Here is a 27,947-nt window from a genome sequence, read left to right as displayed (position 1 = left end):
AATTCATCTACCTGACAGGTTTGGCATATCAAGAAGATGATTAAACAGTATAATCATTACACAGGTCCACCTTGTGTTGGGGACAATAAAAAAACACTCTAACATGTGCAATTTTGTCACACAACGCAATGCCACAAATATCTCAAGTTTTGAGGGAGAGTGCAATTGTCATGCATGACTCCAGGAATGTCCACCAGAGCTGTTGCCAGAAAATTCAATGTTCATTTCTCGACCATAAGCCGTCTCCAACGTCATTTTAGAGAATTGGGCAATATGTCCAACCAGCCTCACAACCGCAGACCATGTGAAACCATGCCAGCCCAGGACCTCCACATCCGGCTTCTTTACATGCGGAATCGTCTGAGACCAGCAACCCAGACAGCTAATGTGTTTATATCTGTAATAAAGCCCTTTTGTGGGGAAAAACTCATTCTGATTGGCCGGGCCTGGCTCCCCAGTAGGTGTGCCTGGCTCCCAAGTGGGTGGAGTCTATGGCCTCCCAGGCCCACCCATGGCTGCACTCCTGCCCAGTCATGTGAAATCCATAGATTAGGGCCTAATGAATTTATTTCACATGAAGTGTAACTCGGTAAAATCATTGAAATTGTTGCATGTTGAGTTTATATTCTGTTCAGTATAATAGCGCACGATCACGATAATATAGATATTGAGGAATGACTCCTCATTCACAGAACACAATGACATCACTTTTTTTCATGGAGGGAACAAGTACCACAAAGATATGAGAACAAATTAGAGGAAACTTATTCAAACAGACTCCCAATTTTCTTTTTAAACTTCAAAAATGTATTATTTATCATTCCCTGGTTTAAACAAAACATATTGTGTTCGAATGTCCTTTTTAAAAAGAGGCTGGGACAAAGTAATACGCCATTGCATTTTCAGTTGGACCAGTGGTTAGTAACAAATCATCATCATCATCATCATCATCAGTGATAATAGAAATGTGAAACTAAAGGTCTTTGCTAACAAACAAAAAAACATGAAAAGAACTGCAGTGCCAGGTTATAACAGAGTATAAATATTAATATTTACAGGATGGTATTTATTGTCCTGTATGTATTCCAAGTAGTACTACTAGCTTCTCTCTACAACTAAAGTCTCACGTTTTGTTCACTGTCCTCTTTTCCTTTCATTTCGGAGTTGATTGATTGACTGTTCATATATGCTCAATATGACACACACCGAACCCAAACATTTCTCATGCAAAATGTCCAAACCATAAATAAAAGAAGGATTGAAAACACATTCGACACCAGAGAAGCTCAATACGAGGTACTCTCACAAACTTGAGTCTGTCGTCAAACATCTGGGTCCAAAGTAAAACACAGAACGGTCAGTCCTCCTGTGTACAGAGCCCTTTTAATATTTTGCGCGAAACCACCAGACCGTTGTTTTAATAGCCAGTTCCACCAAAGCATTAAGGCAAAGAACAAACTATCTAATATAGTTGATTATCGTATATTGTCGGACCAGATAAGATCAATGACATGTTTACAGATGTGAGAGTAGGCACTTAATTACGGAACCACTTATCTTCTCGGTGGGCTAAAGGTACACACACACACACACACACACACACACACACACCTGTTGGTACAGTGGGCTTTCTGTCTACTGAATGACAGAGTAAGGCATATTGACTGACAACTGTACAGGTCCTCGTTTTTTCAATCAAAAGTTTGAAGTGGATGAGGGACCTTCACCGTACAGGGGGAAATTTGGTTCAAGTATCTCCAAAGGGGAAGGCACACAGCTCCAGTGTCCCAGGGGACGTAATTGATCATTAATGACCAGTCCCAAAATCCCAGTTAAGGAGAGAAAACACTGCTTGACAATCATCCCATCGGTGCAGAGGGCTTTGGATTTGTTGCTGGGGTGGCAGGTTCCTAGGGGTATTTCATACTGTAGGATGCTGAGTGAGTGAGAGCTTGGTATGAAGCAGGGATTATGGAGGTTTAGTTCCTGGATGGGTTGGTATTTGTCATTGTTGTCCCTTCTCTCACTGTAGCACACACTTGTCTTTGTTGCTGAACTTCCTGCGTCTAAGCTCCAGCCCCCGCTCCAGGCGCTCATCCTCCTCAACGGCCCTGAGGACACACACACACACACACACACACACACACATAAACAACCGGCACGCTACCTCATCATATCAAACATATGGAACATGCGCGTGTAGCACATGGGGACGTGTGAAACGTACCCCTCGGCCTTAAGTGTCCTGCTTGCGTCGCCTCGTTAGCTAGCTTTTGAGGCGGCGCGATTGGCTAAGACGCTTGAGGGAGGGCATGTGTGTTTGTGAGGCAGAGGTCCCCGAGTTCGCACCAGGTATGGGCCCGAATCGGGAGGGAGTGGCACTCGCTAAGGGAGCACCGTGACGTCCTATACACATGCTTGGTGTTTCAAACTGTATACGCAATGGCTGTAACAAACAGATGGGCTAGTCTCACCCTCGCTCTTTGGCGTCCATGTCTCTGACCAGCTCGTCCCGCTGGTTGACCAGAGAGACCAGTTCCTGCAGCAGGAGCTCCTCCCGGTGTTGCTGGGCCTTAGTCTTCTGCCACTCTGAAGAGAGGGAAGACGAGGGAAGATAACATCACAGTAATTATGCACGGCCCGACTGCTTTGGGTCTACAGTCGTCTCACCGGTTGTGCTCAATGTAAACAAAGGTTCTGCTTATGCACGGGACTAACCTTCATTGGCCATCATGGCTCGGAGTTCTCTATTCAGTAGCTGAAATCTTTTCTCCAAGTCCTGCTCCTCCTGCCTGTGAATACAATACATTCGGTTAGCTGCCCTCTGCTGGGTACACAAAACAGAGCATACTATGGCACATGTAGTTAGACGGCAAATTTCATGTCAAAACCATTTGCTAGTAACATGAACGTGTTACGTATTCTTAAAAATAATAGATGTGTGAGTGGTGTGTTGTGTCTTACAGCAACTCCAGGTGGTCCTGTCTCCTTATAAGGGCGTTCTTCTTGTTGACCAGAGTGAACCACTCCTGGATCAGCTTCTCTTCCTCGTCCTGGTCGCTACCTGGAGCAAGTGCACAATGTCCACAGTTAAAATGGCACCTTAAAAAGGTGTGTTTTTTTGTTGTTGCTGTATATACTGAGAAAGTGAATCTGTTGATAAGCACACATAGCGGTATGCCTGACACGGTTCACGTTAGGTTCAGCACCCTTTTGATACCTTTCGTCATTCTCACCTGATTCCATCAGTCTTCTGAGTCTCCTCTCCACGACGCCTGCTCGGTTGTCGATGTGCTTCTGTTCAGTCTCCAGGGCTTGCAGCTCACTCAGCACATACTGACTGGTGTCCTGCAGACGCTGACCATGAAGATACAGAGACACACATTGCCAAAACGAAAACGGACAACAGACAGATGGGAGGACGTGTAAGGAGAGACGCACAGATGAACATAGATAGATGACATACAGGAAAAGGCCAGAAGATTAGAGGGAGAAACAGGACTAAAGGCAAAGAGAAGACCAGGAAATAAATATGATAAAAATTAAGAGTAGTGACGGACAGGTTAAGCCTTGGACTAAATGCCACAGAGGCCTAGCAGTAAAAAGGTAGTGACAGACAGTTTAAGCCTTGGACTAAACGCCACAGAGGCCTAGCAGTAAAGAGGTAGTGATGGACAGGTTAAGCCATGACTAAACGCCACAGAGGCCTAGCAGTGAAGGTAAAAAGAGAAGCCCAAAGAGAATACAAATGTAAACATTCAAGTGGATAATAACATGACGTAAAGGTTTGAACTGACCAGAGTATCCTCCTCCTGGCTTGGGACACTGGACTCCTGGACAGGCACTGGGCTCATTGTCTCTGCATACAGATCAAACAGTTGGTCATTAGAATATTTACTGAACAAGGAAATCACAGAGACTGCAGCCTTTCATATCACGCTTAAGCACTGTGTCAATTTCTGTTGTCATCTCCTTCAGTTCAGGTAAAAAACCTCCTGGTAAATCTCCTACCTGATTCTGAGGTGCCGTTCTTCACTGCTCTGTCTGATACACTTTCAGCTGACTGGACAGGAGACACAAACACAATAGATGTTATAGGTAAAGAGAAACGTGGCCTTGTGTCAAGAGCAAAACGTTGACAAATGAATAGAACATCAATCTCCGTTCAAATGCAAGAAAGGAGTTTTAAAAGATGGGAAAATGGCTTGGGAGAAAAGGCCGCATTCAGCATGTACCTCTGTGCTCTTGGATGTGCTACTCTGTTGCTCCAGCCCATCCCCTTCATCCATAGACTCACTCTTCAGCCGCAAGCGCCTTTTCTTCACCAGGTCGGCATCTCTCACGTGACCAAATCCGGATTTCGCTGCAGAGGCGTGTGACCTGGGTGGAGGCACTGGGGTCTGTGATCCACCCGCTCCCCCTTCCAAACCCCCAGCTCCGCTCCCCTTCTCATCCCCCTTTGTCAACCGTTTCGTCCGAGGCGGTGGCACTAGGCTCCCATTGGGCTTAGAGGCCTGTTCTGTCGCACCGTCCTCCAGGGAGATGCTACCTTCCTGTAGCTTGCGGGCACAGAAGCGAGCAGCAGCGTCCACATCAGAACCCTGACTGGGCTCAGTCACTGCATAGCTGGACTGGCTGCTGTTATGCTCTATCTGAAGCACACTCAGCTCCTGCCCTGTAAAGTGGGTGCGGATCTGACTCAGGTAAGTCATGACGATCAGGCGGTCTGGCACAGAGAGCAGTACCATGTCTGAGGGCTCCATTAGACGGGAGATGCCCAGCGCGGCAAAGCCATCAAAGGCCTGAGAGAGAGAGAGAGAGAGAAGGGTCAGGACAAAAATGCTGACTTCTGTGTTCCTTATAGACGTGACGTGTGTTTATTATTATACATAGTGATGTACAGTAAATATGACTTTTTCACCTTCTTGTTGTTTAACTTGATGTCGTTGGTTTCCAGTGCCTCAAAATCTCTGAAAAAAACCCACCCGTAGTTAATAGAAGGACACGGATGGAACTTCCTGATACTATTTTGTGAGGACTTCGGCTGTATCCCTGTACAAAGGTGGAATAATTATTCAAGTACATGCATGGACTCATAATAAAGTTGCGTGACTTTCCACGTTCCGACTAGGACGGAACATTGTCGCTGGGAATTTAACTGATTAGCGATTAAGTGCTTACATCTTGTCGGGATAGAAGTGGTGTAGGATGGCGCAGAAAGCCAGGCCATTACGCCAGGAGGTGTTAAAGTTGGTGACCCTCACTCCCTTATACCCCTTCGTAACCTCCTGGCACCACTCCAGCAGAGACTTGCTGGAGGTGACCAGCCCAGGACTGGGCAGTGGACCTGACATCTGAGAGGGACAGAGGGAGAGAGACCTGTTATAGCTACTGACAGTCTCATTGACATATTCCATGTTCAGCTGTGTTTGAAATATAATGAACTGTTGATACCTCTTATGAAAAGGAAATATGAGAATCAAATGTACCTCCTGTCGGCTGAGGACTAGCACATCTTTAGTATCGGCTTCATCCTTGTCCGCCATGGTAGTGGAGGACACCGGGGCAACTTCCTGAAGGACCACGGGAAAGGAAAGGGTTTTCTTCTTGCTGCGTCGGGGAGGTACAATCGTGTCTGACGCTTGACCAGAGGTGACCCCCTTATCTGCTGGGGTCTGTCCATTGGACTGTGGCTCTTCACTGCCTGGGCTGGTGGCTGGGGGCTGGTCGTTCCTCTGGGTTGTGGTGTCTGGTGCGGATGGCTGGGTGGCTGAGCATATCGTTGGGACAGCCAGGTCACCGGACGTCTTTCCCCCCTCAGCCGTCTCAGATCTAAAAAGGGACAGAAATGGTTGAGATAAGATGATGGGACAGCCAAGTAAAGTTAGCTGATATGTATAAACTTCTGATCTCGTTTCAGTTACTCTATTGTCCTGTAGACATACAAAAACAGCTTACAGTTATGCACTGATCCAAGTCAATAGTATTCGTCAACAGTATTCAACTGGGCAAGGAGTTACAAGAGCCCGATGACATGACCTGATTAACATCAAACCAGGCCACGCCAAAGCTAGACAATGTCATGGGTTGTCCTGCTAACTTACTGTTCATCCACCCCGTTCACTGGTGTAGCTACAGTGCACAGAGTAGCATCTTGTTCTATCTCAAGACCATCCTCCTCCTCGACCCCTGATTCAGGCACCTTCCCAATGAGGACTGTTGCCCCGGTTTCAGTCAATAACAAGCGCTCCTCTTGGGCAGGGACACGGTAAACTGTAGAGAGCGCACCGCTGTCTACTTTCAACCCTGTGTCAACAGGTACCCCATCTGTCACCGTCTCTGTCATCGGGATACTTTCCTCAACCTCCACTGGCTCCTTTGAACGGACTGTCGAGTTCACAGCAGAGTCTGATGATGTCATACCCTCAGTGGTTGCCACCACCGGATTAACCTCTGTAATCGTTTCTGATGGGCTACGATTTGAGGAGGAGGCGGCTATGGTGGAGGGCTCACTAATGATTTCCTGCCGCCCTTTCCTTCCATCTAGATCTAGGAGGTTTGGCTCAGGCCTGTCTAGACTGGCTTCCTGAGGGATCATTGGTAACGGAGTCTCTTGTTCCTCACTGGCTTCGGAGGCTGGGAGATCTTCTGGGTTCAGAAAAGAGTCGTCCTCATGGAAGGAGGGGATCAGGCGTTTCCTGAAGTGCGTGGCAGGCACAGGCACAAACACAGGCACATCTGATGGCTCTTCTCCTGCCATCTGACTAATCTTAGCCAGCAGCAACATTTCCTCCTCAATTAGGCTTAGGTCCTCTTTGGGGGGTTCCGTAGTGATTACGTGAGGGACCTTGGGACATGTAGTAGGTGTTCCAGGTTGAGAGGGCCGTAGAGGCCATGGGACTACTGAGCTGACAGAGACATCTTTCTCTGGGACATCTTTCTCATCCTTTGCTAGATGAGGCTCGTCATTGGCTCCCTTCTCTCTGGCTGTCACCAGAATGCTATCTGAAAAAGTTGTTTCCATGGCGAGGACTAGTGGTTTTGGAATGTCTTCCTCTTTAGCGTCAGTGTTAAAAGTCTCCTTTAAGCTAGATTTGCTGCTCTCTCGTGCCATTGCCTCACTATCCATATTATCGGGTGGTGGAACAGTTTTCTTTTTGATTCGCTTTGGTGGAGCCAGGCAACTGGCAACAGGTGCCGTGTCTTGACTAACTCTCCCTGGGCCTACTTCCTGAAGAGGCACTGGAGGAGTGCATTTTTTTTTGTTGCTGCGACGACGGGGAAGTGGCCCCAGTTCAATGGTTCCAGTAATAGGTCCTGCAGGGTGGGACCCCACTGATGTGGCCTGCTGTGTGGACACACTATCAGGGCGGTTGACCTCGTGTGGAGCAGGTGGTGAAGAAGAGAACACCGCTCGACTGTGAAACAGAGATATCAACGTTAGCCATCTGGCAAGGCTACGATAGCAATTTCCCCAAAATGCAGACGGCCACACAATCCTTGACCACGCCACAGTCAAAAGGCAACGGTCCAACAGCCGAGGTGTGGCAACAGTAAACATCAACACGGCAAGCTCACTATCAGTTATGTCCAACATTTCACTGGGTTCAGTTTAAAAGTTGTTTGCAAAAACACTTTCACATGCAAATGCACATTCAGAGGACTAACATCCAACAGTTAAACCCTCGCCTCAGGCATGGTAGTAGACTGGACACAAAGATCTGAAAATCGCAAGTTCATGTGAAATAACTTGACGAGAAATCCGAAAAAAAGATCATTCAAAAATAAGCAAAGACAACTAATTGTACCACTCCAGAAGCCGGAGAACAAAAACCCAGCCACAACCTGACAGAGCTCCATTCCTACTACATGAATACAATCTGTCTCACTAAGCCATGCAGGAAAGGAGTGCAGAGAGCGACAGGAGCTCAGGCACTTACCCTGCATCCATGTACAACTCTGCTAGCCACACTGTGCCTATATCCTCCTGCCCCATCTCAAACTCCAACTCATCTGAATCGCTGTCAGGCATGAACACTGTCTTGGTCTTTCCCTTGATTGTCTCTTTACGGGCTTTAGTGTAGTTAACGATAGGGGTGGCGTCGTCATTGTCTTCCAAGCACTCCTCATAAGCTATTTCATCCAGCTCTGCTTCTCTCAGTGGTGGGAAATCGTCTGTACAGCTTTTTGCATCCTTTTCATTTTCTACAGGTGGTAACACAGGTGGACGAACATCCTTCTCTGGTTTACCCTTCGCAGTGTTTGTCTCCTTCAGTGGTTCTGTGCTCTCCTTCAGTGGTTCTGTGCTCTCCTTCAGTGGTTCTGTGCTCTCCTTCAGTGGTTCTGTGTTCTTCTTTAGTGGGTTTGTGCTCTCCTTCAGTGGTTCTGTGCTCTGCTTCAGTGGTTCTGTGCTCTGCTTCAGTGGGTCTGTGCTCTCCTTCAGTGGTTTTGTGCTCTTCTTTAGTGGTTCTGTGCTCTCCTTTAGTGGTTCTGTGCTCTCCTTTAGTGGTTCTGTGCTCTCCTTTAGTGGTTCTGTGCTCTCCTTTAGTGGTTCTGTGCTCTCCTTCAGTGGTTTGGTAGTCTCTTTATGTGGTTTGGTGGACTCCTTCAGAGGTTTGACCTCTTGCTCAATTTTTGTGATTGGATCCTTGAACATCTCTTGCTCCACAGCAGCTAAACACAAAGTCTCCACTAAGCTTAGCCTGCCAGTCTCTTCAGTCGTTTCATTCTTGTGGGCCAACTGGACCGGTGATGAGTCTGTGACCATGACTGGGAGTTCCTCCAATGCATCAGAAAAGGCTTCAGGTGGTAGGATCTCAAACTCAGATGGAGAAAGTGGTCTTGAGTCTGGTTCTCCTACCTCATCATTAGACATCATTAGGCCAGATGGCTGAAGTATGGAAGTCACAGTCTCATAACTAGGGAATGGGGATATTTGAACAAATATTTAGGGGATATTTGAATTATGTTTTTAGGTCACATGTACAGCAGGCATGGAAGATGCAGTTCTTTTTCAATGGACTTTAAGACATATTTCAAGGTGACATTGTACAATTCAAATTTCCATCAAATCTTTGAACATATACACAGAGTACAAACCATTAGGAACAACTTCCTAATATTGAATTAACACCCCCTTTTACCCCCAGAACAGCCTCAATTCGTCGGGGCATGGACTCTACAAGGTGTCGAAAGGGTTCCACAAGGATGCTGGCTCATGTTGACTCCAATGCTTCCCACAATTTTGTCAAGTTGACTGGATGTCCTTCGGTTGGTGGACCATTCTTGATACACACAGGAAACTGTTGAATGTGAAAAACCCAGCAGCGTTGCAGTTCTGGACACGCTCAAACCGGTGCGCCTGGCACCTACTACCATAACCCGTTCCCCCGTTTAAAGTCACTTAAATCACACTCTGAATGGCACACATTCACAATCCATGTCTTAAAAATCCTTCTTTAACCTGTCTCCTCCCATTCATCTACACTGATTGAAGTGGATTTAACAAGTGACATCAATAAGGCTTTCACCTGGATTCACCTGCACAGTCTGTCATGAAAAGAGCAGGTGTTCCTAACGTTCCTAATGTTTTGTACACTCAGTGTAGATGTGAAATCTTTCAAATTGGTTGAAACAAACGTTGCTAATTAAGCGTCGCATCTTATTGACGACATGTCTTCACAAGCAAAAGCCGGCGTACACAAAAATAGACACATTTCAGATTCAGCCGCAGAGTCAAGAGCACTTAAAGAGTCCCTAAAATGCCTGTGGCCATGCTGATCAAAGATGTCAAAGCTGAGCAAGCCTCGGTCGCCCATCAGACTTACCCTCTGTACATGGCCCTCACTAATGCTCTCATGAAGACATCAACATCAAGACCCTCCTCCTGTACAGCTACGGGAACCTGCGCCAGCCTCCCCAAAACCTGCTTATCTTCCAACTCTTCTCTTGTACTTAAATCTGATGCGTCCACGGAACTTTTCTTCCACACCGGATCTAGCTGCTGCTCATTGTCGGCTTGTCCTGGACCGACCATGGAGGAACCAGACTCACTTTCACCTTCACTCTCAGTGTTGACAACAGCACATTTTTCCAGGTATAATTGCTTCTTCTTCTTATGAAGGCGAATGGGGGCCTCCTCCTTTGATGGCGTGTACAATTCCACTGAACTGTCACAGTCAAAGTAAATGTCTGTTTCTCTATTTTCCTTGGAGGGAGATGGGAGGGGAGTGTCCTCTAGGTACTCAGTCAAGTGGATCTCTGCTACAGATCCCTGTCCAGATGGGCTGCCACAGACAGATATGAAATGAGACACTTGATTGGACACTAGTCTGACACCAGCACAAGGACCAGAATCCATAGAGATTTCTACTAAGGGGAATACGACTAGTGTCCAGAAAAGTTATAGCCTAAACGCAGTGTTATTGGCACTTTTGGGTGAGCATTAAAACATGTATGAAATGTCAACACCACCACAAACATGCATGTCTAATGTAAATGTACCTCACACGGACACTTCATGCCATGCCATGAGGAGTTTAATCCCCAGTAACTTACACTGTTTGCAAGGTACTCTTTGTTGCCTCCAATGTGCTCATGCCTACTCCCTCGGTCCCTTTCTCCTTAGTTTTCTCTTCTAAAGCAGCCCATAGAGGCTTCTCTGCCTCTACAGCCCCCGTGCTGGGAGGACGCTTCATATCGCATAGGTCCTCTTCGTTTAAATCTGACTCTCCAGCTGGAGAAATGGCTGCTTCCAATGACACAAGCGTGTCTATCTGCAATGAGCGCTTCATGGTGGAGCTACTGAACACCTTCGTGGGGAGGTGCCGAGGGGATGTAGACGGTGAAGTTGATGGTTCACTGTCTTTACCCTCCTCTACAATAGTCTCCTTTAGAAGTGATTCAGGACACTGGGGTGTGGGCTCTGGGGTAGGAGGCATTTGGAACACCTCTGATTCATCGGAGGTGATTGTCTTGTGACCCTCATCTCTGCTAATGCCAGCTTCTGGCTTAACAGCTTTGTCTGAGCTGAGAGGACAAACATATGGGAATTACCTCAGTATTACTGTATAATTAGCCTACACACAGTGAATATTTTGCAAGTTCAGACACACGGCCAGGCATCGTCATACATTTGAAGTGTTGCCAAGGATACCCACCAGACTATAATTCACACCTTTTTACGTTAAGCTTTAACTCTGAGGTCATCGATTCCTCTCAGTGGTATAGAGGTGCCTTCCTTCCACACTTACCCTGTCTCCGGTGATTCTACGTCCGGCACTAGCATGTTCTCATCGACTTTCCCCTGTTCCTCTCCAAGGACTTCATCTTTGATCGTCTCCTCTCCAGAGTCCTGCTCTGGTTTCGGATCCTGAGCGTTCTCCTCCAGGGCCTCCCAGAGGGGAAGCTCTGCCTGCGCCACTGCATCCTCAGCTATGGTCTCTAATGTCAAGCTGGATTGGACCATAGGTTCAACAACTTGATATTGAGGGGGTTCAGCCACAGTCTCTAGGCTTCCTGGCGTGGCATCCATGGTTTTCACTATAGAAATAGCATTACTGATATTTGATAGTAAATCTATTTCTATGGTTTTATCTACACTGACACTGCCTGACAAGGGAAATGTGTCTGCTTTTGATGACACGTGGTCAGAAGAACTGAAAGAGAGACGGAAGGTGAGACGGAACAGGATATGGAGTGGGACAGAGGAAGAGAGAGTTTAGACAATGAGAAAGGTTGACAAGGTTAAAAGGACATTTCGTAGAGAGAAAAAATGTAAACAAAATGTGCTCTCACTTACCGCTCTTTCTGAACACAGCCAGTATCCCCTCTGTGGGCTTCCGAAATGCCTGCCTCCTCTTCCGTTGAATTCCATTCTGAACTATGTGACTCCTCATCACTCCTGTTAGCTTGGACTTCAAGGGGGGCCGATTTGTGCTCATCAGCTTGTGATAATGAGGCCTTCTCATCCTGGGGTTGATTGTCCATCTGTTTCTTGTCCTCCTCTTTGGAGCCCATAACCTCCTCAGCCCATGATGGCCTTTTAGCTTTGATTGGCTTTTTCTCCAGAGGAGGGAGCTCTTGAGTATGAATACTGGATGACTCAGCTGGTGTGGATGTCATACTGGGAGGACAAGCCTCCAGGGCAGCCATGTTTTTCATAATTTCCTTGTCTTCATCTGACTTGTTGAGGTCATATAAACAGGGAAAATCAGGTGTCGGCCTTTGTTTCTCCTGCTTCTTCTCCACGGGCTTCTCTTGGCCTTTGCCGTGCTTCTCGGCTGTGTCTTCACACGTGATGTTTACAATCTCTGGAAGTAGCTGCGTGTCAACTGGCCTGTGCTCTTTTGATGTTGCCATTTTTGAATATGGTCCTGCCGTTGAATTTACATCAGCTTCCTGTTCAACACTGAGAGACAGGGACACTGATGTCAAGGGTTTGAGCGTCAATGGAGATATTATTCTCAGAAGTGGGTGTGTACGTGTGTGGTCGTGTGCATATATGTGTGTGTACGTGTGTAAACACATTTGTGTGTGAAGAAAAGAGGTGCCATTCAATAAATACTTAAAGAGTGCCTGTATATAATATAGCCAAGTATAGCGTTCAGGCTCGTAAGGATGAGGATACATCGTCACATAAGGATGAGGACGGAAAAAAACAACTTCTCTAAGAGGCTGCCTTGAGAGGAAATACCAGCACTGTCTGCTTGCTGACAGAATCTCACACTTACCCTCCAGCCAGATGTTCCATTTGAGTCTTCAAGATGCTGAATGGCGACCTCTTTATTGTGTCCGCTTTTGATCCCTCTTCGCCTGCGTTGTCCTCCAAAAACAAGTTATCTGCCGTGACTGATGGATCAGGCGTCTCTATGATTAGGTCATCAAAGTCGAGCTCAGGCTCAGCCAATGGCGGCTTGTCTGCAATAAAAGGTGTTTTGTCCAGGGATGAGGGAGAGGAGTCCTCTGGCTTGGCAGGTTGATAAGGCACTTCCTTGGTCTCATTGGATGTCTGTTTGAAGCCAGACTTCTTTCCGGCCAATGGCGGGTTATCAACACTAAATGCTCCCAGGATATTGGTAGAAGGCTCTTTAGGGGTAGTGCTCTCTGGTGCTTCTGTCTCCGGGCTAGAGAAAGGCCATGGAGGAGGGAGCGCTGGAATAAGCTCTGCTGATTCAGAGACTTCTGTGGGCGTAGGGCCAGGGATACCAGTTGCTGGGCTGCCATCTTGCCCAGAACTGAGGAACAAAGATACTTGGTGTCAGAGCTCAGACGTTCGAGAGCAGGGAGGTTTCCCGGGGCGCACAGCAGGCAGGTCACACACACACACATCAGGGTCATGATTGGAAGCACGCAGTAGTGTTAGGGAGGGTTGTGTGTTTTATAGTAGGTGAAATGAAAGTAGCAGTAACAAGACAGAGGAAGGGGATGAGTAATCGTGGGTGGGGAAGCATGCTATGTAGCTGGGTATAAATGGAAAACAAGACCCTACATACATAAATTCCACTCTCATGCCACTCTCTAACACTCCTCCCTGTTTGAGGCCATAAATAGGCCTATTTCTGCCCTTTATGAGTCAACAGAGATCCATCAATCAGGAAATCTCCCTACAGCATGTCTCTGCAACATTGCTGTGAAGCTGAAAGGCGGGCAAAGATTTCTTTCACTCCATTAAACACTTGCAGCCATTGGCAACCATTTTGCGATTAGTCTCAAAATCATAGCAACCAATAGCAACGAAAAGGCTAAAGCTGCCCCATTTGTCAAACAATTGTGAAAAACGATTCATAAAAAGTGGGGCTTTCAAAGTCAGCACACACAAACCTCATGCATGTGCTTATCTCAAACTCACAGCAGACATGTTCTTCTCATGCTCATAGTGTACCACACACGCACAAGCTTAACAACCATATAACCTCGAACACTGTCTCACACTTCAACCACAGCATTTGAAAATGGAAGCGTTGAGGTCCCAGCTGCGAAGTGGCTGTACAGTACACCACCCACTAGGAACTCACCCTTTAATGGTCCCGCCATCTTTCAACCCCACGGCTTTCTCTGACTCCGGTCGGCTCTCCCGGTCTCTCTCCAGGGACGCAGAGGCTTGTTGGTTGGCGATCCTGATGGTGCCAGCAGTTCTGGGGGAGCGGAGAGACTCGTCCCCTCTGTTCAGGGCCAGGGGAAGGGTCTCACTTGAGACAGACAGGCTCTGCTGCTCTGACAGTTTCGGCCCTGGAGGGGGTCGGGAGGCATAGACCAGTCAAACAAGGTTTAACAGCATTCTTGGTTATTATAGGGAAAACAACATATTATGCTAGAATACAATCCAGTACTTCAATATATTCTGTAAATATAGCAAGAACATGGCAGAATATCTCACCAAGTGTAGCAGGACTGTGGTATTCCTCTTCTGTGAGAGTATTTAACTCCCTCTGGATCTCTGTATAAATAAAAAAGAGGCACGCATAACGTCATGGGGATAACATAGAACAATGTTACTTCCGTTTAAACATTGCATTAGTGGGTACAGTATGACATTGTTGACACTCAGCGGTGCATGACGTGGTTCACAGGAACGTCTTGTCTGGACTAAGATATTACTGGCAGTGGTAACAGAATGCTCTCATCCATTGCAGCTGCAACAGGACGTATTGTGTACTGTCTACTAGTCCATGAGACCGGGGGGGGGGGTTTCGGTTGGGTTCACTTGGGGTGACGATGTCTCCTAGGGATTTTTTTTTTTAAGGTCCATGTCCCTAGAGTGGGAAAATGTGTGATAGCAGTGCAGCAATTGGAGCAATCTCCGGATATCCCCCTCTTTCATCCCTACCAATGGCCTGTTAAAGCTACCGCCGCGCAGTTCATTTTCTTTACGGAGAGCTTCTTTGGAAGCGGTGCGTTGATGATATGCTCTTATCTATTCAGTTGTGTGGGTTCGGAGTTGGACACGCTCTCTGCTGTACGACAGACAGTTTAGTTGGAGTTGAGTCGGGTCTCTCTCTCTCGCTCTTCCCCATGTGGTGGATATCAAGGGATCTGTCGAAGTGCTCACAATAGTTTCCTACTTCTATTTTCTATTAGTTTACAATTCTAAACTTTGGTGAAGAGCGAGAGACTAGAATGAGATTTCATACAGATATGCTCATGCAAAATGGATCCAATAAGACCCCAGTTTGGCTATAAAATGGCTGTTTTAGCTCTGTGTCTCTCAATTTCATGCTTCTATCACCAATGTTACGATCCACAAACATAGCTGCCCCACTACGTGGCACTCTGTGGCTAAGCTTCCAACATTCTAATGCCAATGGCACAATATGGCCGATTGCGGGTGCTTTCAAAGTTGGCTATATTGTATATCATTTGAAAGGTAATTTCATGACCTTTCAGAATCACTTGCTTGTCGAATAATTTATACCAGGTCATTCTGATATGCACCCTAGAGGTCAAAGGTCAGAGTTCTGTTGAACATTCCCCCCAAAAATGTGTCTGACGGATAGCTGGGAGTCTAAGCATTCCAAATGATATATGATTAAAGGGTATATGTGAGCAATAACTTGTTGTATACTGACGCTGTTTGTAATAAGGGTCAAATCCCTAGGGGGAAAAATGAATGGGATGGAGAGATGAAAGAAAAAGTGATAACCCAATTGTTGTACTGCCATCACAACTCCAGAGACCTAGACCTTCCAAAAAAATCCCTGTGAGACATCCTCACCACATTTGGGGGAATGGCTCATGGACTATACAGACAACTGGGCCTTTGTGCAGGATATATTCTTAGCTAATTACACCACTTCATTGGTACTGTGCCTTCAGCACTGTGCATAGGCATTGAAATGAATTTAGTAACAGCTAAAATTGGCAGTGGAATAGTGTGCTTGTCTCAGTCCTTTGCCAACAGGCAGTGAACCGCAAGGGACAAACTGGCCAGAATGGTTTTATTGATGAAACGAGGCTGATGTCATAGACCTAGTCTCCCCCTCCCTCCCTCCCTCCCTCCCCCCACCCTGATGGTATTCATGCTGTGAGACCTGTTGGTTCAGTACCTGACTGGGAGGCGGTGAGAGCTGCAGAAGCAGAGGCACAGACAGTCGCAGGAAGCAAAGGGACAGGCTTGGGTAGAGGGTCAGAGAGAGGGGCAACGACTAGGGCACGTTTACAGTGGTTGTTAGAGCGAGGAGAGGGAGGGTTGCGAGAGAAAAGACACTTGACGGGAGGTGAGGACTTAGGGAAAGGGATGGAAGGAGGACAGTGAGGGTCACACAGAGCATCCAGGTCTGGGCTAGTCAGCAGAGGGACAGGGGCCATGGAATCCCTGGGAGACGGACAGGAATAGGAGGGGGACAGGCCAGAGACAGAGGGGCCACTGGGGACTGACACAGGCCTGGGCCTCCCCCACTCCCTTTGCCGGATGGAGGCTGAGAGCAGAGAGTTGATGAAGGGGAGAGGTGGGGTGAACGGGGAGACAAAGATTCATGATTCCGGGTAAACAGAGGAAGAGGGGAAGAGAAAAAGTATATAATTAGCTCATCAACCACCATTAAGAGTACAGACACAGCAGCAAGTAAGCGTCGGCACACCCTCCAAGACAATACAAGGGAAGAGAAGCAATCTACACAAGCTATAACCACTGAAGTTAAGTAACACAAAGTGGTCAGCGCTAGAGATAGAATGTGTTTCCATACTTGGCGGAGTGTTGGGGAGCTGAGGTTCGGGTAAGGATGGCTCTGCCTGAGACAGGGCAGTAGTAGCAGTGTTTTTGTCTTGAAGAGATGCAGCAGAGGAAAAGATAGAGGGGGAGGATGGACGCTGTTGAGTCGATACAATCTGAGGACGGAAGACATTTGAGCGAGCTGCAGTAGAGGAAGAGAGGAAGAGAGGGAGATAGGGAGAGCGGGCATCAGGCATGAAGGATAAGACAGAACAGAAAGCTGATAGTGAAAAACTAGAGCATTAGACACTCAAACCGAGTCGAACTTAAAGACATAGAATAGCCAATGTGATAAGCAGGTGGCGTTTGACCTTCCATGCATCCGGTACCTCTCTGTGGGCCGGAGGGTAGAGAGGGGTGTTGAGAGAGGCCAGAGGCCAGGGGCTCAGCTGGTCTAAATTGGGGCCGATCGGGGGCCACTTGACCAACACCCCGGGGCTTCAAATCCACTGCAGGGCCACACAAAGCCCCCGGGAGACTACTCAGAAAAGACACAGGCGCTAGGAGCAAGAAGAAAAGGAAAATAGGGAAGAAAAATAGCAGAAATAGATAAATAGTATAAACCAATGGGTGAGAGCGAGGACTTGGTGGAAAGAGGGATACTGCAAATAGACATGCAGTGATGTTACTTTTACTTTCCTTAACCACAGTTTCCTGTTAATAACGCAGAGAACATTTCTGTTAACTTACCGTAACACTGGTATTCTCTTCAGAAAAAGTCTTCAACACAAGCAAGCAGGTTCAAAAGTGCCACTGGTCGATGCTGCTAGTCATTTGTACGTTGCTCAAATCACTCTCATAAGACAGCCCAACCCCAGACATTACTACACCATGCTCTTGCCTGGGGGATACTTTTGTTGAATAAAATTAAAAGGCAATTCATAAGCAATTCAGGGAGTACCATCATGCAGATTTAGAAACAAGTTAAGCTTCATTAAGCACTTGTCAAGGCAGCATCATTCAGTCCATCTGCCTGGCTGCAGGTACCTGAGCCGCTGCTGGGACGGAAGATTTTGGGCAGTGCCGGTGGTTGATAGTGGGTAAAGGCAGGCAGTGAGGGCGCTGATGATACGGAGGGTGGTTGATGGCGGGTAAACACTGGTACTGAGGGAACTGGGGGTCCTAGGGGCCCTAATGGCACTGAGGGAACTGGGGGTCCTAGGGGCCCTAATGGCACTGAGGGAACTGGGGGTCCTAGGGGCCCTAATGGCACTGAGGGAACTGGGGGTCCTAGGGGCCCTAATGGCACTGAGGATGAGGGCACCAAGGGGACTGGGGGCACTGGTGGCCTGGGGGGCTCAGGGGAGGGTGGCACAGAGCGTGCATGTCTGGAGCGGGTTTGAAGACGGGGAGAGGGGGTCAGGGGGACAGGCAGCGGGGGCCTTGAATGGAGGACAGGGACAGTGCCAGCTTTGCCACTCTCTTTCCCACAGGCTATGGGATGAAGAGGGGGATGGAGAGATGGAGGGAGAGGTAGATGGAGAGGAGTATAAATAGAAACAGATGGAGAGGGGAAGGGGAAGGAAGGATAAAAAAAGACAAGCAAAGAAGTGGAATGATATGACAGGTTAAAAATGAAATGACTGTCATAAATCAGATACAACTTCACAACTGACATTTCCAAGAGAACCAGCTAGCTGCTGCATAGCATATACATAGTTTCTAAGTAATACTGTTGCTCTCTATTATTTGTTCTTGGCAGTCCGATATCTTTGGGGAAAGTATCTGATTCAATGGAACATTTGACGAAGCAATGTGGTGACTAATGTAGAATCACATCGCTGGGGGATCCATCATTTTGTAATGTTACAATTGTCACTTGTACGGAAATCCATGGATATGGTTTCTCTTTCAAAATGATTGAAAATCCTCCATACGTGAGGTACTATGGTGGGATGATGGGAAAGGAGTCAGAGGTGAAAACCAAAGGCTAGAACAAGACGAAGAATAAGAGGAAGAGAGGTAAGGGTACCTATGACAGGCGGATGTTTTAGAGGAGAAGGCCTCCTTTCCGGGAGGCGCACTGGACGAGCAGGAGGAGCTGGCAGAGAAAGTGGAGAAAGAAAGCATGAGAAGGAAAAGTAGGCAGGAGATTATGATATGATTATGATAGAAAAGTGAGGATGCCGTTATTCGAGTCATGTGACAGAAAGAAAGGCAGATACAGAGCGCCAAAGAAGGTACGGTTTTGATCTCATGACATTTATGATTCATGTATACCTGCGGCCGCTTTGCTAATGCTAGCTCCAGCACTGAACCTCCTGTCGTCCTCCTCGTCGCTCTCGTTGAAGTCGTCAAGGTTACCGATATCTGTGGGTTTGACGCTCATCAGACTGGCCAGACTCTGCATGTCCTCGTCACTGCGGGAGAGCAACACAGCATTGCCACCTCGACACGTAATGGAGTCGTTACTGACGGCTGGTAATTCTGAATCTACCGTTAGCGGGCTGTTATGGGACGGACTCACGTGGCTTTCCCTTCTCTGAGAAACACACAGGACAGAGAGAGCTTCAGAGTGGCCTCCAGCACCTTGACAGACAGCGGCTTCAGCTTCAATGTCAGGTCTTGCTGAGTGGGAGTGGGACTGGCAAACTTCTTCATGTTTACGTCCACTGAAGCCAACACCTTACGTTGGCCCTTCGTCTCCTGCAAGACAAAGCAGCAGGGATACATTCACGAGTGGGCTTTAGTGGCACCGCTAGCTGGCCTTTTAATGAACGTTCATATTTCAATGCCGGCTGTTGTGAGCGACTGTAATTAGATTGAGGCAGAAAGTACACTCACACTCTCAATGACAAACGTCCAGTCTTTGTCTTCAAACACATCGGAATGGGGATCCTAGTGGGTAAGCATAGGGAATGAAAATAACAGGGAAATATGACATGTTCCACACATTTTTGTACGTTGTCAATTTACAATAGAGATGTATACAGATGAATTATCACAGAAAAAAAACAGCTCTAGAACAGTGTACTCATGAATAGTCGTGGGATGAAATTTACCCTGAAGAGGGTGAGGGAGATATCCACATTTTCAGGTACGGGCCACACCACCATCCCCCTGTATGGGTTCTTGATGCCCGGCTGCCATCCATGAAGCTAGAGCGAGAAATTAAGACAACAAGACTACATCAAAATGTGATACAAGTTACGGCAATGCATCCTTGCCATCCAAGTGGGATAAGAGATCTGCTGTTTATCTTTTAAGTACATCTGGGTGAGTATTTACCTTGGAACACATACGCCTATTTCTTCTGGTCCAAACCACCCTCACTTTATCTGGTTGCCTGAAATCATAGAAAAAGGATGATGCATCAAAACATGAGACAAGAGAGAGTGAGAAATGCAAGAAATTGTTTTGTAACTTCCTTGCATCTCGCAACATACGAGAAACGGTTGAGCATGAAAAACCCCAGCAGCGTTGCAGTTCTTGACACACGCAAACCAGTGCGCCTGGCACCTACTACCATAACCCGTTCAAAGGCACTGAAACATTTTGCCCCGCCCATTCACCCTCTGAATGGCACACATACACAATCCATGTCTCAATTGTCTCAAATCTTCTTTAACCTGTCTCCTCCCCTTCCTCTACACTGTCTGAAGTGGATTTAACAGGTGACATCAATAAGGGATCACAGCTTCCACCTGGATTCAACTGCTCAGTCGGTCATGGAAAGAGCAGGTGTTCCTAATATTTTGTACACTCAGTGTGTTTCAAAAAATTGCAAACACCAACACACAAGTTCTGTATTATTTGTTTGTTTACGGAACAATTGTCTGAGAAGAACGGGGAATGCTCCCCCAGTCAGTGTCATTACTGGTGGTTAGGTTACAAAGTATGGTTTGTTTTACACAAACAGAACAATGCAACGGAATCGAGCCCAAACAAATGTTATTATTCACCAACAGATGAAGAAGAGGATGGATAGCAAACAGTAAAGGGGATCTTGTGAGAGTCACATGATCACAATCAGCTGTCAATGCCCAGGGGCTGGAAGAGACACAGTGTGTGTGTGTGTGTGAAGCCAGGGATCCTTGCTACTACAGTTTTATGCTACGCAACATACTGTAGCTTTGGTCCAGACTTCCCTTACAAATGCCTTTCAGATGCATCACTATGGAGAATGCCAAACATTGCCTCATACACATCCTCCCAGCAGTACCGTATCAGCAAGCCATTGGTATCGCATGGTGACTACCTCATTTAACACATGTGGACTAATTCGTAACATCACACAGACTTTCTCAATACATCTCACACCCATGCCAACTGATTTACTGTAAAACATAATATGGTTTTCTATATGTCTATTGGTGAACTACCAGAGGTGAATGTTGCCATTATTTTTTACATGACATAATAATGCATTCCTGAAATATGAATACATGAAATATGTCATACACTATTCTATCCTCCCTCAATATGTAACATTATAACAGTGTCACCCTGACTGGGAGAAGTTTTCAAACCATTGTTTTGGCCCTTGTTTTTGTTAGAAAGACGATGAAGCTCTGGCTTCTGCAACACAGGAAGAATGGAAGGAAACTGCAATAAGGCACGTGACCTGGCTCATGCCACTGTATTCTTGAGGGCTTTTGAGGGTGGGGTACCTCACAAGAGGAAGGAACCATATTTCTCAATCCCTTTTAACCTACAGTGCCTTTGGAAAGTATTCAGACCCCTTGACTTTTTCCACATTTTGGTAGGTTACAGCCTTATTCTAAAACTGATTCAATTGTTATTTTCCCTTCATCAATCTACACACAATCCCTCATAATGACAAAGCAAAAACAGGATTTTAGAAATGTTTGCTAATGTATTAAAAATAAAAAACTGAAATATCACATTTGCATAAGGATTCAGACCCTTTACTCAGTACTTTGTTGAAGCATCTTTGGCAGCAATTACTTGGGTCTTCTTGGGTGAGACGCTACAAGCTTGGCACACCTGTATTTGGGGAGTTCCTCGCATTCTTCTCTACAGATGTCTCAAACTCTGTCAGGTTGGATGGGGAGTGTCACTCCACAGCTATTTTCAGGTCTCTCCAGAGATGTTCGATTGGGTTCAAGTCCGGGCTCTGGTAGGGCCACTCAAGGACATTCAGAGATGTCCCGAAGCCACTCCTGCGTTGTTTTAGCTGTGTGCATAGGGTTGTTGTCCTGTTGGAAGGTGAACCTTCGCCCCCCCCCCAGTCTGAGGTCCTGAGAGCTCTGCGGCAGGTTTTCATCAAGGATCTCTCTGTACTTCGCTCTGTTCATCTTTGCCTTGATCCTGACTAGTCTTCTAGTCTCTGCTGCTGAAAAACATCCCCATAGCATGATGCTGCCACCACCATGCTTCACCGTAGGGATAGTGCCAGGTTTCCTCCAGAAGTGACACTTGGCATTCAGGACAAAGAGTTCAATCTTGGTTTCATCAGACCAGAGAATCTTGTTTCTCATTGTCTAAGAGTCTTTAGGTTCCTTTTGACAAACTCCAAGCGGGCTGTCATGTGGCCACTCTACCATAAAGGCCTGATTCATGGAGTACTGCAGAGATGGTTGTCCTTCTGGAAGGTTCTCCCATCTCTACAGAGGAACTCTAGAGCTCTGCCAGAGACCATCGGTTTCTTCGGCACCTCCCTGACCAAGGCCCTTCTCCCCGATTGCTCAGTTTGGCCGGGCGGCCAGCTCTAGGAAGAGTCTTGGTGGTTCCAAACTTCTTCCATGTAAGAATGATGTTGGCCACTGTGTTCTTGGGGACCTTCAATGCTGCTGACATATTCGGTACCCTTCCCCAGATCTGTGGGTTGACGCAATCCTGTCTCGGAGCTCTACGGACAATTCCTTCAACCTCATGGCTTGGTTTTTGCTCTGACATGCATTGTCAACTGTTGGGACCTTATATAGACAGGTGTGTGCCTTGTGGAATGTGGAAAAAGTCAAGCGGTCTGAATAATTTCCAAAGGCACTGTATAGTCCATGATTTCTTATGGTATAAGTATCCCCTCCCTCTTTGTATAGCTTTATAATGTGTATCCAGAAAACAGTTGAGCAGATTGCTCACTTATATTGGTTGTAAATTGTAATACAAGCAAACAGAAGGCTGTGTTAAATATATTTAACATATATTCGAAACATATTGGAGTTCCTCTGTAAGAGACTCCTTCCTAACACTAGAGAGTTAATAGGCTAATGGAGCCTGTTGAGGAGAACATAGAAAAGCAGGGCCAAATTCAGTTCTGTCTCGGGTTGCAGGCTAGTTATAGCAACATAGCGAATGGGAGCCAAAGGGCATGTTTGGGTGGGGAGGGGGCTGGTTTGAAAGCATAGTGGCATCACAGGGCACATAAATAGACTGGCAGACTGGGACAGGCAAAGCCATTAGGACAGGAGGAGGCATGTCCATAGTCCTGAATAACCAGAGACCAATATGACTCACATCAAAAAGCAGCCCGCTGTGTCATACTCCAGCTGTCATAAACCCAACCAGAGGCAAGACTGATCCTTGGTTGAGTCTGAAGACTTTGACCCACCTGCTAACTAAAAGCTACAATCAATAGCGAGGCTGTCTCTCAAAAAACCTCCGCCCTTCATTGGTTCTCATGTTAGAACAGCTTCTGACAAAACATGAGATGGACAGTTCGATCACTCTTCCTGTTTGTGTTATTATGAGTGATATCCAGTTCAACTGTTGGGTGCAAGGCTCCAAGGAATATGTATGGATATTGTATCAGATTCAAACAGTCTTAGTTTAAGTCTACATCTTATCTATTAAGAAATAATGATCTAGTCACACTAATGCAGAAGACACATTTCAATTGAATAGATTCAGTTGGACAACTGACTAGGTATCCCCCTTTCCCTTTTTAATTTATTTTACTGTACAGTACACAATAGCATATACTATTGCTCTGTGGCAACATGAAAAGATAAGCAAGAACGTGGCATGATTGGCAGGCCTGATTGCAAACTACATCGTCGTTGTATAGCCAACTATGGTGCAACTCAGACACTCATTGAAAGATCCCCCGTTATCACGGCTAATGGAAAATAAAAGTGCCAACTAACTTTAGTATTCTGCTAAGAGTGTTGTTTTAATTGTTGTTTTAATTTCATCAATTAGTAGGGTTTTGACCGAGGCTCTTCTCCTCTTTACTTAACATCAAAGGGTAATTGATGACATGTCAACACCGATGACATCAATACAGGTATCCTTATTAACAACACAAATGAATAAATACCAACAAATTCAATCATGGTGTAAAAAGGAAAGCTAAACGTTATATCACTCTGGAAAACAATTGCCCTGCTACCCAGTATCTGGTCATGTCAGGGCATCATAATCATAATTCATAATGATCCAGATCCTCCTGCCAGTTGAGTGGACTGAAGTAATGGCTGTCATTAATCGGTCTGACAGTGATGTAGTAGGCTAGGAGTATTGATGCCTATTGGGTGCATAAAAGCTACAGTAGGCCTGTGCCTATTGCCTACTATAGGTTCACTAAAGTAAACGTGGAAATGTAAGGGCTCGATGAGCTTCTGTTATTCATATTACTGTATCAGAGGAAACCAACCTGGGCTGTAATTCAGGACTCTTCAATTCGTATAATATGCTATGGTATGTATTAATCTGTGCTGTGAATGTCCATCATTCATCTTGTCTGATATGTGACGAATTGTGATTCGTACAATATACTACAAATTTGCAAAACGTATGATATCATACGAAATCCAATTTGTTGTGGCTAACGTTAGCTAGGTGGCTAACGTTAGCTTGGGTAAGGGAAAGGGGGATACCTGGTCAGTTGTACAACTGAATGCATTCAACTGAAATATGTCTTCCGCATTTAACCCAACCCAGAGAGGTGCGGGGGGCTGCCATAATTGGCATCCACGTCTTCGGCGCCCAGGGAACAGTGGGTTAACTGCCTTGCTCAAGAGCAGAACGACAGATTTTTACCTTGTCAGCTCGGGGATTCGATCCAGCAAGCTAGGCTATGGGTTAAGGGTAGGGTTAAGGTTAGGAGATGGGTTAAAGGGTTAAGGTTAGGGGTAGGGTTAGCTAACATGCAGTTGCAAAGTAGCTAAAAAGTATTCAGAAAAATATATATAAATGCAACATGGATCAATTTCAACTATTTTTACTGAGTTACAGTTCATATAAGGAAATCAGTAAATTGAAATAAATTCATTAGGCCCTATAATCTATGGATTTCATATGTCCTCCCAGGCCCCCAATGGTGGGCCTGGGAGGGCATAGGCCCACCCACTTGGGAGCCAGACACACCAAGTGGGGAGCCAGGCCCAGCCAATCAGAATCGTTTTTTCCCCACAAAAGGGCTTTATTACAGACAGAAATACTCCTCAATTTCATCAGTTCTCTGGGTGGCTAGTCTCAGACAATCCCACAGGTGAAGAAGCCGGATGTGGAGGTCCTGGGCTGGCGTAGTTACACATGGTCTGCGGTTGTGAGGCCAGTTGGACATATTTCCAAATTCTCTAAAATGATGTTGGAGGTGGCTTATGGTAGAGAAATCAACATTAAATTATCTGGCAACAGCTATTCCTACAGTCAGTATGCCAATTGCACTCTCCCTCAAAACGTGCGACATCTGTGGAATTGTATTGTGTGACAAATCTGCACAGTTTAGGGTGGCTATTTTATTGTCCCCAGCACAAAGTGCACCTGTGTAATGATCATGCTGTTTAATTAGCTTCTTGATATGCCACACCTGTCAGGTGGATGAATTATCTGGCAAAGGAGAAATGTTCACTAACAGAGATATAAACAAATTTGTGCACAAAAGAAATAAGATTTTTGTGTGTATGGAAAAATTCAGGGATATTTTATATCAGCTCATGAAACATGGGACCAACACTTTAAATGTTGCGCTTATATTTTTGTTCAGTATAGTTGCAAAGTTGCTAATTAGCTAAAATTGTCAGTGATGAGATAAAAACACGCAATCTTTGGGTTGCTGGACGTCCACGTTATACACACACACACACACACACACATCCACCCCTGCTTTCCCTTAAGTAACATTCTGTTTTAAGTAACCCTACCAAACGTAATTAGGTGTCCCGGTACTAATTTAGGCGTCCCGGTTTTGCGTTTATTATGTTAAGTCTTGCATGTGAGACCAGCAAGGTTGCAACCAGGCTGAGGAAACAACGAACCACATCTCCTTCCTGAAAGTGTAACTATTGTCACTTGTAATGACGGACTAGGGCCCGTTATGGGTTTGATCCGATGGTTTTGATCAAATAATGGAATAAGTTATTTGACATGAAGCATAAACAGTGGCCATGTTGTTAGGCTGCGGAAACCTACTTTTAAAATATAAATATTACAAGGAAGAAACGCCCGTAATGGGAGCAGTTCAGACGACGTGCATCAATTGGATGTTGTGAAAAGTAGCCTAGTTACTTTTAAAGCAATAACATAACCTACCATTTCTTAGTACATTCCAACACAAGTTCTTGATAGGACGCCACAAACTGGAATTTTGACGCTTTCTTGCCAACGCGTTGTAATCTTTTCCAAACCGAAGTCATAATTTAGTTGAGGTAAATAAAAAAGTTTTTAAAAAGTAAGTTCCTCTTCTCTCTCCTTTCAACGTCGGCTAACCTACGGATGGCTGTACAATGACAGTTCGTGGTGCGTGACACCGATGTCTTTAGGCTGCGGTGTTCAACAGGGACACGCCGCCGATGAAGTTTCATCGAGTTGAGTCAACTGTCGCCATATCAACTAAACGCATTGAAGAAAAAACATGTGGCACGAAACTACGGTAGCCTCACTATTTAACAATTTATACGCGGAACCAAATCCACTTCGTCCTCATCTCAACACTTCCACATGATTCGAATATGAAAAGCAAAAAAAAAATGCAACAGGTAGTCAGTCCTATTCCCAAGGAAATCCGTGTCGACAATCCGTTTAGGTATATAATAGTTATCATTCAGCCAGCCAGCCAGGGATAGAAAACTGTCCGATAAGCCACCATGACACATTTTACATTATAGATTATAGTAAATTGAATACGCTCCCCAAGTGGTAGCCTATCATTTGTCATTTGTTGCGTCTGTGTGGTGCAGATAGAGAAGGGGAGCGGTATGCAAAGCATTGATGATGCGGCAGTATGCAAAGTTGTCTCTATCTTCTGCCTATTGGTACAGCAATGGTAACAACTATAACTCCTCAGACTTTGGATTGGTCCATTGTACGCAGCCACTGCCAGTATGATGGCCAGTGAAGAGCATAGACATTAAGGGTGAATCAGACTAATCCAACTAATCCAATTTTGCTGAACTTTATTCAAAATGAATACTATATGCTGAATTGTTCACTCAACTATCCTAGAAATTCTGCAAGATACATTGAAGCCATGTGTAAAGTGCTCTTGCCTATTTGACACTTTTATCCTTAATGGCTTATTTACATTTTAGGAATAGCATTTAATTTCCTTACTTCTCTAAAAGGTTTTGTCATTCAGTTTGGGTCAAGACACATTGTACAATAAGATAATGCATGAGTTTCCATGAGGAAATATGTCCTGGCCCACCATGCGTATTAGGAATAGCCTTGCATAGGGATTTTCCCTTGCTGTGTGGAGTATATTTTTAGGAAGGAGAGGAGGGATGGATGGACAGAGGCAGCTGGGGATAGAGGAGTGTGATTCATCAGTGACCTAGAATCATCATTCGACTAGAATCCCTATACCAGCAGCAGCTTACCCGTAGGCCTACCTCTCCTTTCCACTTTGCAATACAGTCTAATAACAACACTGACAGAGACAGGAGGCACGATCACAAGCTCTAAAATATCAAGGCATTCTGTTGATGTTAGGAGTTTCATTGTGCCCGAGTATGTTCAAAACTCTTCATTACTTAACACAGGGAATTTAAAATATATATATAATGTTTCCAGTATTCAGGGCTGAGTAGAGAGCTGGCTAGAGCTGAAATTTTCCTAACTCAACCCACCTTGTTCTTGGATGTGCAAGTCATGACTTAACATGTCATTTACTGTGACTCAGGTGGTAAACACTTCACTATTAATCAGTGTCTGAGAGAAATAAGGCCACTGACATTTGCACCCTTTAAGGACAAATCCCAGGAAGAAATTGAGATCTAAATCTATTTGAATGCAGATTTCGCAGACAAAACCATTAAAAGTAGGTTATTAAAACTGGGTGATACTGGTCATGTATGTCCATGGCCAACCAGACTTAAAAGGGTCCTCAGACAGG

The 27,947-nt window shown here is 45.8% G+C and overlaps 1 protein-coding gene across 16 annotated transcripts; it reads right to left on the bottom strand.

Annotated features, from left to right (window-relative positions):
- Positions 1-789: 789 nt before the first annotated feature.
- On the bottom strand, positions 790-26,806 carry LOC112228935 (EH domain-binding protein 1-like protein 1). Of its 16 annotated transcripts, XM_024394729.2 has the most exons (32): positions 26,147-26,806; positions 19,937-19,994; positions 19,711-19,806; positions 19,493-19,546; positions 19,176-19,354; positions 18,929-19,068; positions 18,681-18,749; positions 17,939-18,142; positions 17,696-17,902; positions 17,020-17,208; positions 16,683-16,850; positions 16,044-16,415; positions 14,378-14,437; positions 14,016-14,229; positions 12,732-13,235; positions 11,801-12,409; positions 11,253-11,657; positions 10,558-11,028; positions 9,828-10,286; positions 7,941-8,918; positions 6,105-7,418; positions 5,490-5,832; positions 5,182-5,354; positions 4,922-4,970; positions 4,236-4,802; positions 4,012-4,063; positions 3,798-3,859; positions 3,237-3,357; positions 2,965-3,064; positions 2,719-2,792; positions 2,475-2,589; positions 790-2,111 (listed from the first exon to the last, which is right to left on the bottom strand). In XM_024394729.2, the coding sequence occupies exons 1-32, from the start codon at positions 26,248-26,250 to the stop codon at positions 2,024-2,026; spliced, it is 8,598 nt and encodes a 2,865-aa protein (XP_024250497.2). In that variant the 5' UTR covers positions 26,251-26,806; the 3' UTR covers positions 790-2,023. The 16 variants fall into 16 exon arrangements, with proteins under 16 accessions (XP_024250497.2, XP_024250494.2, XP_024250495.2 ...); XM_024394726.2 differs by having other exon boundaries at positions 17,696-18,142; XM_024394727.2 differs by having other exon boundaries at positions 3,237-3,348; positions 17,696-18,142.
- Between the last annotated feature and the right edge of the window lie 1,141 nt (positions 26,807-27,947).

Source organism: Oncorhynchus tshawytscha, linkage group LG30, assembly GCF_018296145.1.
Source record: "Oncorhynchus tshawytscha isolate Ot180627B linkage group LG30, Otsh_v2.0, whole genome shotgun sequence".
NCBI classification, from domain to species: domain Eukaryota; kingdom Metazoa; phylum Chordata; class Actinopteri; order Salmoniformes; family Salmonidae; genus Oncorhynchus; species Oncorhynchus tshawytscha.
The sequence above is the reverse complement of the archived record's forward strand: the minus strand, read 5'-3'. Positions and strand labels throughout refer to the sequence as shown.

Excerpts from the sequence above, each read along its gene's own strand:
- LOC112228935 (XM_024394726.2), bottom strand. The coding sequence starts at position 26,250 with ATGACTTCGGTTTGGAAAAGATTACAACGCGTTGGCAAGAAAGCGTCA. Across the intron at positions 17,209-17,695 it reads CCGTCCCAGCAGCGGCTCAG|CGCCTGTGTCTTTTCTGAGT; the intron begins GTACCTGCAGCC and ends TCTTGCTCCTAG. Across the intron at positions 14,438-16,043 it reads TCTCACCGCCTCCCAGTCAG|AGATCCAGAGGGAGTTAAAT; the intron begins GTACTGAACCAA and ends TTATTTATACAG.